Source organism: Oncorhynchus mykiss, chromosome 4, assembly GCF_057628025.1.
Source record: "Oncorhynchus mykiss isolate SJ-2025 chromosome 4, ASM5762802v1, whole genome shotgun sequence".
In the NCBI taxonomy this organism is placed as follows: Eukaryota; Metazoa; Chordata; class Actinopteri; order Salmoniformes; family Salmonidae; genus Oncorhynchus; species Oncorhynchus mykiss.
This window is the reverse complement of record NC_143025.1, coordinates 20,230,978-20,245,035: the sequence shown is the minus strand read 5'-3', so window position 1 is coordinate 20,245,035 and position 14,058 is coordinate 20,230,978. Positions and strand designations below refer to the sequence as shown.

The window sequence follows — 14,058 nt, the reverse complement described above, 5'->3', positions numbered from 1 at the left end:
AAGCGCTGGACTGTTCTGGAGTGGCCAGTGAAGAGTCCAGATCTGAACCACATCCATAACCTATGGCAAGAGCTAGAAACAGCAGTTGGAGAAGTTTTCTGTAGAAAAGTGGGCTAAATTGCCAATAAAAGTTGCAGCAAGCTCATTGGTGGCTACAATAAGCATTTGTTGGGAGTTATCTTGGCCAAAGGCTGTGCAGTGAAATACTAGTTCCAGGGTGCCAATATGTTTATCCATGCCATTTGTCTTAATTTTTTATATTTCAAATTGTCAACTTAAGTTTACAATATAATGTATGGTTCTGCGATGTTGAAAATCCAATAACGTTTGGAGACCAAAAGTTGTTTTCAAATGTAACTTATTTTCAAAGAAATAGGTAGTTATTTTAAGAAAAGTGCAGGGCTGCCAATATATGTGTGTGTGCACGTGTGAGAGCCATATGTACCCATCTCTGTGTCTCCTCTGTGTTTGAGCTGTGTGTGTGTTGTCCACAGCAGCAGCTCCAGGCTCACCAGCTGTCCCAGCTCCAGGGTCTGGCCCTGCCCATGACCCCTATGCCTCTGGGCCTGAGTCAGTCAACCCTGCCGGCCGTCACCTCCTCTTCAGGCCTCTTCTCCCTCTCCTCCATCCTGGCCTCGCAGGCCCAGCTGGCAAAGGAGGAGAAGGCTTCTCGCGAGGGAGCTGACAGCCACCGTGAGGAGGACGGGGACAAGTCCGACTAGAGCTCCCTCCCGCCCTCTACCGCATATTAACTACCGCTGCGTCAGAGGGCTGTGGTCCTGTATATCTGCTATCCATGCCAGTCCCTCTCCTCTACCCCATCTCCCCCTTTAGTCCTCCGACTTCTACGGCCTATCTGATGCATTTGCCGTCATTCCAACTGCTTCAATTTGTGTACAGTATAGATTTTTTTACTATCATTTCTTTCATGTATATATCTTTTTATTTTGTATTTTATTTTTGTGATTTGAGCTTGACTTGTCTTTTTGCTCATTTGTTTTTCCCTCATTCTGCTCCCTTTATGGCCCAGTGGTAAATGGATCTGTGTTTTTACACCACCCTGGCTGAGCGTCTCCTTCCTCTCTTATTTACCAAGGCCCATCTGGGAGCCTGAATGTCACATAGTATAAGTGGAATAACAAACCAGAAGAGATCCAACAGACAGGCTCGCGTCACCCAGATCTCTAGCCTCTGTTGTGTCAACTTGATTCAGTTGGTTGACGTGAGGTAACTCTCACAATACTGTTTTCATAAACCGACTTTTAGACAAGCAACAGCAAAAACTGTCTGTTAATGTCTGAATCTTAGCGTCAAAATCCTGCATTAATATCAGTGAGAAAATGTTCTGAACATTTGTTGGCCTCGCTTTGATTTTCAGGTTAGGATTCCTCCCCAGGTTAAGAAGAGTCGTTGAAAGATGTCAGTCTTCTTGGTGAAGCGTGTAACTTGGTGACTCCAGTCCCCAGAGAGCCCTGTCTAACCCACTGAGCTACTTTAGATCGCTTCCATGAAAGGCATGCTATCAATACTATCATAACAGTCTGAATGTACAGATCGCAGCGATGATTAACATTGTGCGAGATAGAAAACACCTTCAGATATTTTCTCTCCCTAGTGGTGATGCAGTAGGAGAGTGCACGTTGCCTCTTCAACACTAGAAAGCAGTAAGTCTTTTAGAAAGCAGCTCTGACATCCACTGAGTCACCTCTTTTGAACAGGGATCTCTGGTCTATTCTAGGAAACAGGTTGACATCTCGGTCTCTCATGTTAGGCAGCGGCATAGAACAAAATGTCCACTGCGCCCACTATCTTGTCACTCAAAAGATGAGTCGCTGTAAGAAGAAATGATGCATGATTTAGCTCTCGTATAGAATACAAATACAGCACTCACAAATGTGGATGCATTGTCCATGGCCAATGAATAGTTTTAAATGAACGTTTTTGATCAGTCATTTGAGTAGATGAAGCACAAATCGCCATTATTTTGGTGTGCATTTACATTTCAAAAAAAAAAAATATATATATATATATTTTCTACAAACCCCAACATGTTTCTCTCAGCCTGTTGGAGAAAGTGTGTGATTATTAGCTCGACCTGTAAGTGCCGCTGTAGGCTAGAACTAAAGGTTGAATGGTATAGAAGATGTGAAGCTGACTGCTGGTTTTACTGTACGATTGGGAAGGGATTGGTGTTATTGTCTGACCATTGCTTTGATCCCTTATACAGCGTGTGATGTATTGTATGTGTTTTGTATTCCCCTTATATTAATAGACATCCTCTCTGTTTGATGGTGGGTTACACTGTGAGGGTGTAGAGATCTGTGTAAATGTCTTAGATAAAGTGTCACAGGAAAACTGATTTCATAGCCGTATGTGAATGCATTCATTAACCTCTGTGATATAGATTTGAACTTTGGTCAGTCAGTGGTGAGCCTGGGATTGACATGTGGCTTTTGTTTTAAGTCTAATACTGCTTGTGAACAGCACAACTTACTCTTATCGACGTAAACAGTAGTGATATGCAATGCGTGTGGGTAGATGCACACAAACGCATGTCTCTTGGAACTGTATTCCTTTCTATTAGCCACGAAATGTTTTAGTTTGGTCCACATTTTCTGTGATCAATACACTTGTTTGAATATTATCGCTATGAAATAGAAATGAGAGTAAAAAGCTTTTAAAGATTCCGCTAAATTAACGATGTATTTGTTTAGTAGTGGAGGGCCAGTTTATGTATACAGTTATACTTCTAAAGCTTTATGTGTGGGTGAAAACGCGCTATGGTGATGATTTCACTTATGTTATAAAATACATTTTGCCAAGACAAATAAGGTTCTTCATGTTGTGAATCGATCAGTTGGGTCTCTCTAACATATCATTCCCATTATATCCCAAAAGTCGGGTTTCATAAACGAATACATCCGATAATAAGCACTGAGTTCTGTTGACAGATAGCGGTGCAGGTTTCGCATAACAACTTTTGAGGATTTGACATTTTGTGGTCGTCTTCAAAGTTTCCACTGGTCGCATGAAGCTAAATTGGCATGAGCTGAATTAAATGTAAAAGGCTTTGAAAATACGCTCATTGCTCTGTTTTGGAGATACACTTGTTTTTGTGAGGAATCTTCAAAAAGGAATAGACATTTTGAATTAATATGAAAACCATATACTAAAATAAGAAAGTACTACGTCATGTCTCAAATCGATATCCATATTACCTCTAATTTATGTCCTGCGGCTTCGAGAAGGAAGATGAGTTCAATGGGAAAGTGAGCCGTTCAGGTAACCAGTAGCCTTAATTCTTGCACAGAATCCAGCCTAGCTGACACAATGCAATTTTCCAGATTTTTGACCCAGTTTTTTTCTCTGGCTTCCATTGATTGTCACCCTAATTCTGGCCATCCTACAAGGGTACACACTCCAATAACGTTTGAATGGATTATGATAGAGATATGAGGTTTGGACCATTGGTTTTCTTAGATGAGTAACATTGTTTTACCAATTGGTCAAAATATGCGTTTTTGATTGGACACCACAGGTATATGGCTGCATCTTCTGTGTCTGTCCTGGATGATTCCTGTGCTCTGTCCTACAGTACTGATGTGACACTAGAGGAAGTGCAGTACTTTGACCTATACCTGTCCCTCTTTAACCCCTGACCCACTGTTTGCCCTTTACCCCTTGCCCCGTAGCGTGAAGCATTGTAAGCATTTTGAGCTTTGTATAGGTCATTTTTTGAATACATATTTTGTGTATAATGAAAAAAAACTGAAGTTCATACTTTGGCCCCCAAAAAAACAAACAATTTGTGTCATGTAATTATAGCTTCATTTAAAGAAATGGTGAAATATAAAAATAACAAACATTTACTATAAATAAATGAAATGTTCTGCAGTAAGGAAGTACTTTTGGTGCCTTTACAAATAAAGTCAATCAAATCAATTGTTGTCTGTCCTGTTTTGTTCTTGTGCATCTTGTCCCAGAGGCAATGCAGTGGAGCTAAAGCGTGAATGGTGTAATGTTACTATACATTTCTCAGTGTTACTACTAAATGAAGGATGACCTTTTGATGACTAATACTAGCCTAGTAGTCTGTGAATGCCTGTGGAGCATTGAGGTCCCTGTAGTTCATTGTCACTCCACACGGCGGAAGTGTTGATTTAAAAACATCCTGTGTCATTTCTACACTGCTGAGGTGTCCCTCCATGTGCGTCTGTCGCAGATGCATGGAGTAGTAGAGGTATGTCTGTTCCGTGGCGTTCCTGATTTGAGGTTTAGCTTCTCACCACCAGATGTTCCGTTTTATTATTGTAACATTGAAGACATTGGGACATACCCCAGTTGGTACCGCTGCACAACCCTCATGTAGATATCACATCTATCTGTCAAACGCACAACCCTCATGTAGATATCCCATCTATCTGTCAAACGCACAACCCTCATGTAGATATCCCATCTATCTGTCAATCGCACAACTTGTCATTGCCTTCACGGCTATTTTTATTACACACACACACAGATAGTGATACGCGCACACACAGGCGGTTACACACACCCTATCCATATTGGTTATTTCTGCTGTGCGTGTTGAATGACAGTATGCCCTTGGCAGTGTGAGTGTTGAATGACTGTGCCCTTGGCTGTGTGTGTTTGTGTGCTCGGAGGTTGTGCTGGTGAAACCTCAGAGCTACTGTGGCTCCAACCCGCTTCCTCCTCTCCTGCCCGCTCTGTATCTCCCCAAGGACTTCTCTGGATCTGAGCCCAGTACTTAAATAAATATGAAAGTGCCCTATTTTCTGTGTCAGGATACAGGACTCCTCTGAGAGGCACTGATGTGGTGGGAAGGTTTTTTTTTCCTCTGCGACACAGCACATCGTACGTAAAGGCTGAGAAAATCATTTGGATTTCACTTCATTGGCTATATTAGCAACACTAACACATCATATACAGTGTCTTTTTAGATGTGTGTATTGTTAGATACTACTACTACACCAATGGAGCCAGGAACACAAGTATTTCACTACACCCGCAATACATCTGCTAAATATGTGTATGTGACCAATAACATTTGATTTGATGGAAATGCCCAGAAGACCATATTGTGATGTTGTCGAGTAACCATGTGCATGTACTGAGCAGAGGAGATAGAGGGGAGCGCCTGAATGGAGAGCAAGAAGCGTTTTGATTAATCATGATTGACTCATTCAGAGCCATCGCTGCTTCCCCCATCACTCCCTCGCTCCTGCTCTCCTTGATGGCTTGATTATGGAGACGCTCTCTCTTCATCTCCTCCTTTCTCTCCTCACTCTCTCTCGTCCCTATCTCTTTCTGTCATCCCTCTCTCTCCAAGGCGATATATGCTGTGCTGGTTTATTCATGTGTCCCAGGGAACGGAAGCTGTCAATCTCTGTCTGCTTCTCATCCACTCCTCCCCCCCTCCATCCCTCCGTCTATCTCTCCTCCTGTCATTCCCTCACTGCCTCCCTCTGTCACTCTCCCTCTGTCACTCTCCCTCTGTCACTCTCCCTCTCTTTTGTTCTGTCTCTTACATCTGTGGCGGTCTTTTTTTTTCTGCAAAGGCCTATTTATCTTAATCTTCATTTATTTCTCATGTCTTTCTTTTACACACACACACACACACAGTCCCAATTCAACCCTTGTTTCCTCCCTGTCAATCTCTTATTTTTTTCTCATCTGTTTTCTCTCTGTGTCTGTCTTCGTCTTCAGTCTCTGTGTGAGTGGAGTGTATAGTATGGCTCATCCCAGCTGGAGGAGTCCATGTTGACACAACCCAGCTGGAGGAGTCCATGTTGACACGACCCAGCTGGAGGAGTCCATGTTGACACGACCCAGCTGGAGGAGTCCATGTTGACACGACCCAGCTGGAGGAGTCCATGTTGACACGACCCAGCTGGATGAGTCCATGTTGACACGACCCGGCTGGAGGAGTCCATGTTGACACGACCCGGCTGGAGGAGTCCATGTTGACACGACCCGGCTGGAGGAGTCCATGTTGACACGACCCGGCTGGAGGAGTCCATGTTGACACGACCCGGCTGGAGGAGTCCATGTTGACAGGACCCGGCTGGAGGAGTCCATGTAGACAGGACCCGGCTGGAGGAGTCCATGTTGACAGGACCCGGCTGGAGGAGTCCATGTTGACACGACCCGGCTGGAGGAGTCCATGTTGACAGGACCCGGCTGGAGGAGTCCATGTTGACAATTCAGCGTGTAACAACGAAATGTGGAATAAGTCAAAGGGTATGAATACTTCCTGAAGGCACTGTTTCCTCCTCTCACTGCCTCTCTATTCTGTGTGTGTGTGAGAGAGAGAGAGGGTGGAAAATGTGTCTCATCATTGGACGGCTGTGGGATTTGCGGTAGCTGTTTTGGTGATCTAGTAACAGGAAACCTAACTGGAGAAATGAGGACTACTAAAAGTTTAATGGAGTCATGTGAAATACAAACAACACACCCCCCCCCCCCCTTTTTTCTTCACTGCCTATCCATTCTCTCCTTCACTGTCCTTCCCGCTCTATCTCCCCCGTCTCTCATGTCCTCCTCTATAATTCCCTCTCACCTTCTATCTGTTCTCTTTATCTCTGTTCTTGCTCAACATCTTCCTCTCTCATTTCCCTGTATCACCCTACCTCCCAATCTATCCTGAAACTCTTCAACCCTCTATCGTTCTCTCTTCCCCTCTCTCTCTATGAATCATCCTCCCCCTCTCTCCAGTGCTAGTGAGAGAAAGAGTGAATGAGAGGAGAGGCAGTACTTTTGGTGTTCAGTGTAAAGCCCTCCCCAGTGTGGGAGTGAGCTGTTACCCAGCTGTCTGTGGGGCTTCCTGCCTGTCACTTCCCATCCCAGTGACACCACAGCTACAACATACAGAGCTGGCTAGAGTTCCACCTGGCCCCATCCTTACACACACCCCTCCTCTCCACCACCTACTCTCTGGCTCTCATAGGCACCCACACACATACAGTCATGCGCAGTCACACACACACAACCTTGGGGCAAAACACACACACACACTGACTCACATTCACAAACACACACACCACCTACACTGTGTTGTAGACTCCCCCTTGCTCAAAGCCAAATTCATTCAGTGTGCACTCCTCCTCCTAGCTTTATTAGCAGCGTGCCTCCTCACCCCCAACTCTCTGACTGGCTGGCTGGCTGGCTGGTTGGCAGTCCTCCTCTCTCCCTCCTCACCCCCAACTCTCTGGCTGGCTGGCTAGCAGTCCTGTCCTTCTCCCTCCCTCCTCACACCCAACTCTCTGGCTGGCTAGCAGTCCTCTCTTCCTCCCTCCCTCCTCACCCCACCTCTCTGACTGGCTGGCTGACTAGCAGTCCTCTATCCCTCCCTCCTCACCCCACCTCTCTGACTGGCTGGCTGGCAGTCCTCCTCCCTTTCTCCTCACCCCCAACTCTCTGGCTGGCTGGCTAGCAGTCCTCTCTTCCTCCCTCCCTCCTCACCCCTACCTCTGACTGGCTGGCTGGCAGTCCTTCTCCCTCCCTCCCTCCCTTCTCTACCTCTCTGACTGGCTGGCTGGCTGGCAGTCCCCCTCTCTTCCTCCCTGCCTCACCCCCACCTCTCTGGCTGGCTGGCAGTCCTCCTCCCTCCCCCTCCCTTCTCACCCCTACCTCTCTTACTGGCTGGCTGGCAGTCCTCCTCTCTTCCTCCCTCCCTCCCTCTGACTCTCATGTCAACTGGGGCTGGGTATAGGTTTAGGCTGGAGCTGGAATCTGGATTCTTGGGAGGTGTGTGTTTGTGTGACTGCATATGACTGTGTGTGTTTGTTACTTTGTGTGTGTGTCTGTGTTGATCAGTGATGCTGGCTGTGGTGTGGTGTGGCCCGGTAGGCTCAGGGGTCTCAGCCCAGCTGTGTGACTAAGGCTGCTGTTTCTGGAAAGCCCTTTCATCCTGATCCTCATCTCTTATTCATCCCTTTACAACCTCCATCCATCACGACTCTGAAGTAGGAAAGCACCTCCAGCTACATGTACAATAGTGCCTTTCTTCACTATATCTTTCTGTCACACGGTCTCTCCTCTTATTAACTCCTTTCTTTTTGCTAATGTTCCCTTGTCCCAGACAGTAAGCAACAGTGTGAGTGTCAATGACATGATGATGATAATGATGATAGGGTTATGATAGGGTTATTACTGTTGTAAACACAGACAAGCTAAAGTAACATCTTCTCCAGTTGGATCCCCCTCTTTCAGTCAGTCAATCAGCCCTGTGAGTCTTAAATCAAATCAAATCAAATTTATTTATATAGCCCTTCGTACATCAGCTGATATCCCAAAGTGCTGTACAGAAACCCAGCCTAAAACCCCAAACAGCAAGCAATGCAGGTGTAGAAGCACGGTGGCTAGGAAAAACTCCCTAGAAAGGCCAAAACCTAGGAAGAAACCTAGAGAGGAACCAGGCTATGTGGGGTGGCCAGTCCTCTTCTGGCTATGCCGGGTGGAGATTATAACAGAACATGGCCAAGATGTTCAAATGTTCATAAATGACCAGCATGGTCAAATAATAATAAGGCAGAACAGTTGAAACTGGAGCAGCAGCACGGCCAGGTGGACTGGGGACAGCAAGGAGTCATCATGTCAGGTAGTCCTGAGGCATGGTCCTAGGGCTCAGGTCCTCCGAGAGAGAGAAAGAGAGAATTAGAGAGAGCACACTTAAATTCACACAGGACACCGAATAGGACAGGAGAAGTACTCCAGATATAACAAACTGATCCTAGCCCCCCGACACATAAACTACTGCAGCATAAATACTGGAGGCTGAGACAGGAGGGGTCAGGAGACACTGTGGCCCCATCCGAGGACACCCCAGGACAGGGCCAAACAGGAAGGATATAACCCCACCCACTTTGCCAAAGCACAGCCCCCACACCACTAGAGGGATATCTTCAACTACCAACTTAGCACTGTATGATGGTACTGTTGACCCAGTTTGCCATCCCTCTCCAGTCTCCATTCCCAGAGGGCCGTGCTCTGGCACTGGCCTGCCCCTAAGCTGTGGTCTTTGGGCGAGTGGTGTGTGGTTGTGGTGTGGTCATACTGTGGTCTCGTTGCACTGCCAGTGTGGTTCTTCCTGCTCTCTCAGACTGGGGCCTGTGACTTTCTGTCTGCTGACTGGCGTTTCCCAATGAAACCCTCTGTGGTTCTGCTAGGGTGTGATTAGAAAGCCAGTGTACATACTGTACATGCACACACACACATTCTCTGACTCTTTTTGAGGGCTCCCGAGTGGCGGAGCAGTCTAAGACACTGCCTCTCAGTGCAAGAGGCATCACTATAGTACCTGGTGATACAGCCTGGATTTGAACATCTGAGTGTGATTGGGAGTCCCATATGGTGGCGTACAATTGGCCCAGCGTCGTCGGGGTTTGGCCAGAGTAGGCCGTCATTGTAAATAAGAATTTGTTCTTAGCTGACTTGCCTAATTAAATAAAGGTTCAAATAAAAAATGTAAATGTACACGCTACCTTCTCTGGATCTCTCATAGCTCTCTTTCCTACTGTCGATCAGCTCATTATTACACTATGAGTGCTAGTGTGCTTCACATCCTGAATAATCTGGCTAGCCTGTAAGTCATAATGATCTGGGAGAAAATGATACATGTCATAAATGATCTTGCAGAAATTATGCTTTTCACCCAAAGACAAATTTGAACTGCATGTTAATTGGATTATCTCCTTCAGAGGAGGGAACAATTTCATCCAAGAAGGACTGAAAACTATGGCCATGTTCCAAAACTGTGAAATGCCTCCATCCTCAATCTTTTGAGATATTTGCTGATTAGTATGTGATTGGATTAAAGGGCAGCTCTCTATTCCAGGTTACATGAAGGTGAAGACAGGTAAGGATAGAAGCACACATTACAGCACCAGTCTATCCACAGTGTGATCCACAGAGTGAAGCAGCAGCAGTAGCCAGTGTCTAATGAGTACAGGTAGTGTATAATGTCCTGTCACGGCTGCATGTGTAGAAGCCATTAGAGGCTCTATGGGAGATTTGTGAGACAGGCGGCCAGGGGGTCAGATGCTGCACAGAGACTCCCCACTGTGAGGTCAGAGACAGGGCAGAGGAAGGGGAGGGGGGAGGGGGAGAGAGAAGAGTGACAGAGGTGTAGAGAGAGTGAGGTATAGGGAGGGAAGAAGAGTGTGTTGTGGAGAAATGGGAGAGAGAGGGTCACAGAGAGGGGAGAGGTACAGCTGGGAGGCAATTGGAAATAGACAGAAGAAGGGGAAGGGATTGGCATGATTTTATTTAATTTGGTTCAGTTATATTTGTATAGTTTTCTCTGCAGAGGACTCAACAAAGCCACAAAATCCCACTGAAAGTACTGTATGTCTACAGCGACAGCGATGATACCTCATTGACATGAAGTATTGGGACAGATTCAGGGTAGTATTAGTCTAATTTGGGGGGTTGTGTCCTGCATATGGTGTGTGTATCCATTTATGCATTTGTGTGTGTGGGCTTTGGGGTCTGGTGTGTGAGGATAGTGGTCACTAATGTGACAAGGGGTGTCATTCTGCAGTCATAGAGTGTGTGTGTGTGTGTGTGTACGATCGTGTTTGTGCAGTGTGTGTGAGAGTATCAGTGTGTGTGAGAGTGTCAGTGGTGTCTAGTGGTGAGTCAATGGCTGCTGACAGCTGTGGAACATGCAGTCACAGTGCTCCAGTCCTGAGGGAATCCCTGACTGGTCCAACCTACAGACCCTCACCAGACAATGCCGCTGCTGCCCGCTCAATCACTCTGACATTTACTCTCACAGGGAAACATCCACACTGAAGGGAACTCAATGCAAAATGGCAGCTCACATACTGTACACACTGATAAGAATTCAATACAAAACAGAAGCCCACTAGACAGGTGTATTTTTACCATAACTGTATAATGTGGGAAAAGTGTCAAGTATCAGCACTACAGGAAAAGGCCCCCATTCACATCTACGGGGCTGTAGTCAAGCGGGTTGAGTTTCAAATTCCTTGGTGTCCACAAACTATTATGGTCCAAATACACCAAGAAACTTGTGAAGAGGGCACGACAATGCCTTTTTCCCCTCAGGAGACTGAAAAGATTTGGCTTGGGTCACCAGATCCTCAGAAAGTTATGCAGCTGCACCATCGAGAGCATCCTGACCGGTGCATCACCGCCTGGTATGGCAACTGCTCGACATCCGACCGTAAGGCGCTGTAGAGGGTAGTGCGCACGGCCCAGTACGTCACTGGGGCCAAGCTTCCTGCCATCCAGGACCTATATACTGGGCAGTGTCAGAGGAAGGCCCAAAAAATTGTCAAAGACTCCAGTCACCCAAGTCATAGACTGTTCTCTCACTTTAGCCCTACCTACATGTACAAATTACCTTGACTTACCTGTACCCCCGCACATTGACTCGGTACTGATACCCCCTGTATATAGCCTCATTATTGTTATTTAATTGTGTAACTTTTTACTTTAATTGATTTAGATAATATTTTCTTAACTATATTTTCTTAAAACTGCATTGTTCGTTAAGGGGTTGTAAGTAAGCATTTCACAGAAAGGTCTACACCTGTATTCGGCACATGTGACAAATACATTTTGATTTTATTTGATTTGAAAACTAAATTTTCTCATAAGTGCTTTTCACCCAGAACCAAATTCTTCATTACTCATCACCCACTTCCCTCTTTGTGTGAGTGTGATCTTGATGTCCCTACCATCCACCAGATGGTGTCATTAGGCCAAATGATGTAGATGTCTCTCTGGGTCCCTCTCTCAACACCCCCCTCCCCCATACCCCACCACCATCCATCCATCCATCCCACAATCATGTCTCTCTTTCCATATTTTTCACTTCCTTTGGTAATGTACTGTATCTTATTTCCGCCGTTGTGCTTTGATGATATCGAGAACATGTTCAAATGGAATGTGGGAGAGGGGGATGTAACATCTGGATTTCTATTTGGAATATGTTTTAAATGTGCATAATTGAGAGAGGTCGATTTTTGTATAAATTATTGTGGCTGTGTTTACGTGTGTTCTGTAAATGTATATTTCTATGTATATTTATCAGAAGAGGCTGGTGGGAGATTAAGATTAATATCACTTTATTGCTGAATTACCCACAAGCTCCAACCCAAATTTTACTTCTGCTTTTAACAAACACACGCACATACACATTAATAAATATTTATGTATCTGCGTGTATGTGTTCCTCACAGCATGCCTGCCCATTTCCATGCATGTGAGAGTGTGTAGTAGTTACTCTAAGTTCAGGGAAGGGTTAATGTTGTCTGTAACAGGATGGATTCCCAAATGGAAGACTATTAGCTGCTGAACTTAATTGGCATGACATGACCCAGGCACCCAGCCAACCTGCCTGGACATTCCACAGCTGTGTGTGTGGAGAGAGGGATGGATAGAGAGGGAGAGGAAGACAGGTAAGAAGGGAGTGAGGGGGATAGGGAGAGACAAATGAAAGGGAGTGAGGGAGGGAAAGAGATGGGAGGGATATTAGTACCTCATCTGTTTATCAGCCCATCTATCTTTCCACTTCTACTTGCTTCCATTCTGTAAAACAATAAATATTTGAGGCCTATAATGTTTTGCATGTGAATAATAATACAAATAGACGATTAAACAGCTTATCACATACGTGTGTGTGTTGTGTAGTCAGTTTCCATGACCAGGTTGCCTGTAGTGTTTTAACTGTTCTGTTTTAACATTTGGACTTGGCTGGGTACAACAAAGTAAGCCTTCCTCAATGCGGTTTTCTTTTGAACATAAAGCCCTGAAATGTCCTATCTGGTGTAATGCAGTTCCTCTTCACATGGATGATCACACCAGTGCGGTTGGTAATGTTTAAGATGAGGGAGGACGATACTTTTTTAAAATGAGCTTTAATGGCCTTATTTCTATTACTGCATGTTGGATGACTGTCATTCATATTCCATTCACCCAGTTTAATGTAACTTTGAGAAGTTTAGGCTACTACATAATACTCCAGTTTTCCCTATACCCATCATGAGGTTGCTACAACCTAGCCTATGAATGAAAGTGATGCAACCGGTTAGGATGCTCTCGATGTTGCAGCTGTAGAACCTTTTGAGGATCTCAGGACCCATGCCAAATCTTTTTAGTTTCATGAGGGGGAATAGGCTTTGTTGTGCCCTCTTCACGACTGTCTTGGTGTGTTTGGACCAATCTAGTTTGTTGTTGATGTGGACACCAAGGAATTTGAAGCTCTCAACCTGCTCCACTACAGCCCCGTCGATGAGTATGGGGACATGCTCAATGCTCCTTTTCCTGTAGTCCACAATCATCTCCTTAGTCTTGGTTACATTGAGGGATGGGTTGTTATTCTGGCACCACCCGGTCAGGTCTCTGACCTCCTCCCTATAGGCTGTCTCGTCGTTGTCGGTGATCAGGCCTACCACTGTTGTGTCGTCAGCAAACTTAATGATGGTGTTGGAGTCGTGCCTGGCCATGCAGTCGTGGGTGAACAGGGAGTACAGGAGGGGACTGAGCACCCACTCCTGGGGAGCTCCAGTGTAGAGGATCAGCGTGGCATATGTGTTGCTACCTACCCTCACCACCTGGGGGCGGCCTGTCAGGAAGTCCAGGATCCAGTTGCAGAGGGAGGTGTTTAGTCCCAGGATCCTTAGCTTGGTGATGAGCTTTGAGGGTACTATGGTGTTGAACGTTGAGCTGTAGTCAATGAACAGCATTCTCACATAGGTGTTCCTTTTGTCCAGGTGGGAAAGGGCAGTGTGGAGTGCAATAGAGATTGCATCATCTGTGGATCTGTTTGGGCGGTATGCAAATTGGAGTGGGTCTAAGGTTTCTGGGATAACAGGGACTATGGTGGTCTGCTTGAAGCATGTTGGTATTACTGACTCAATCAGAGACATGTTGAAAATGTCAGTGAAGACACCTGCCAGTTGGTCAGCACATGCCCGGAGCACACGTCCTGGTAATCCGTCTGGCCCGTCTTGTGTATGTTGACCTGTTTTAAAGGTCTTAATCATGTCGGCTACGGAGAGCGTGATC

General features: G+C 45.7%; 1 protein-coding gene across 2 annotated transcripts in view; it reads left to right on the top strand.

The window, feature by feature from the left end:
* The window catches only part of LOC110521466 (TLE family member 5), a 40,979-nt gene extending 37,037 nt beyond the window's left edge, over positions 1-3,942 (top strand). The window contains exon 7 of one of the 2 annotated variants that reach the window (XM_021599037.3): positions 498-3,942. In XM_021599037.3, the coding sequence (XP_021454712.1) occupies positions 498-722 (225 nt within the window). In that variant the 3' untranslated portion in view covers positions 723-3,942. Of the gene's footprint in view, positions 1-494 lie in introns of both variants that reach the window. The other variant, XM_021599036.3, reaches the window with a different exon arrangement.
* The last annotated feature ends 10,116 nt before the right edge of the window (positions 3,943-14,058 follow it).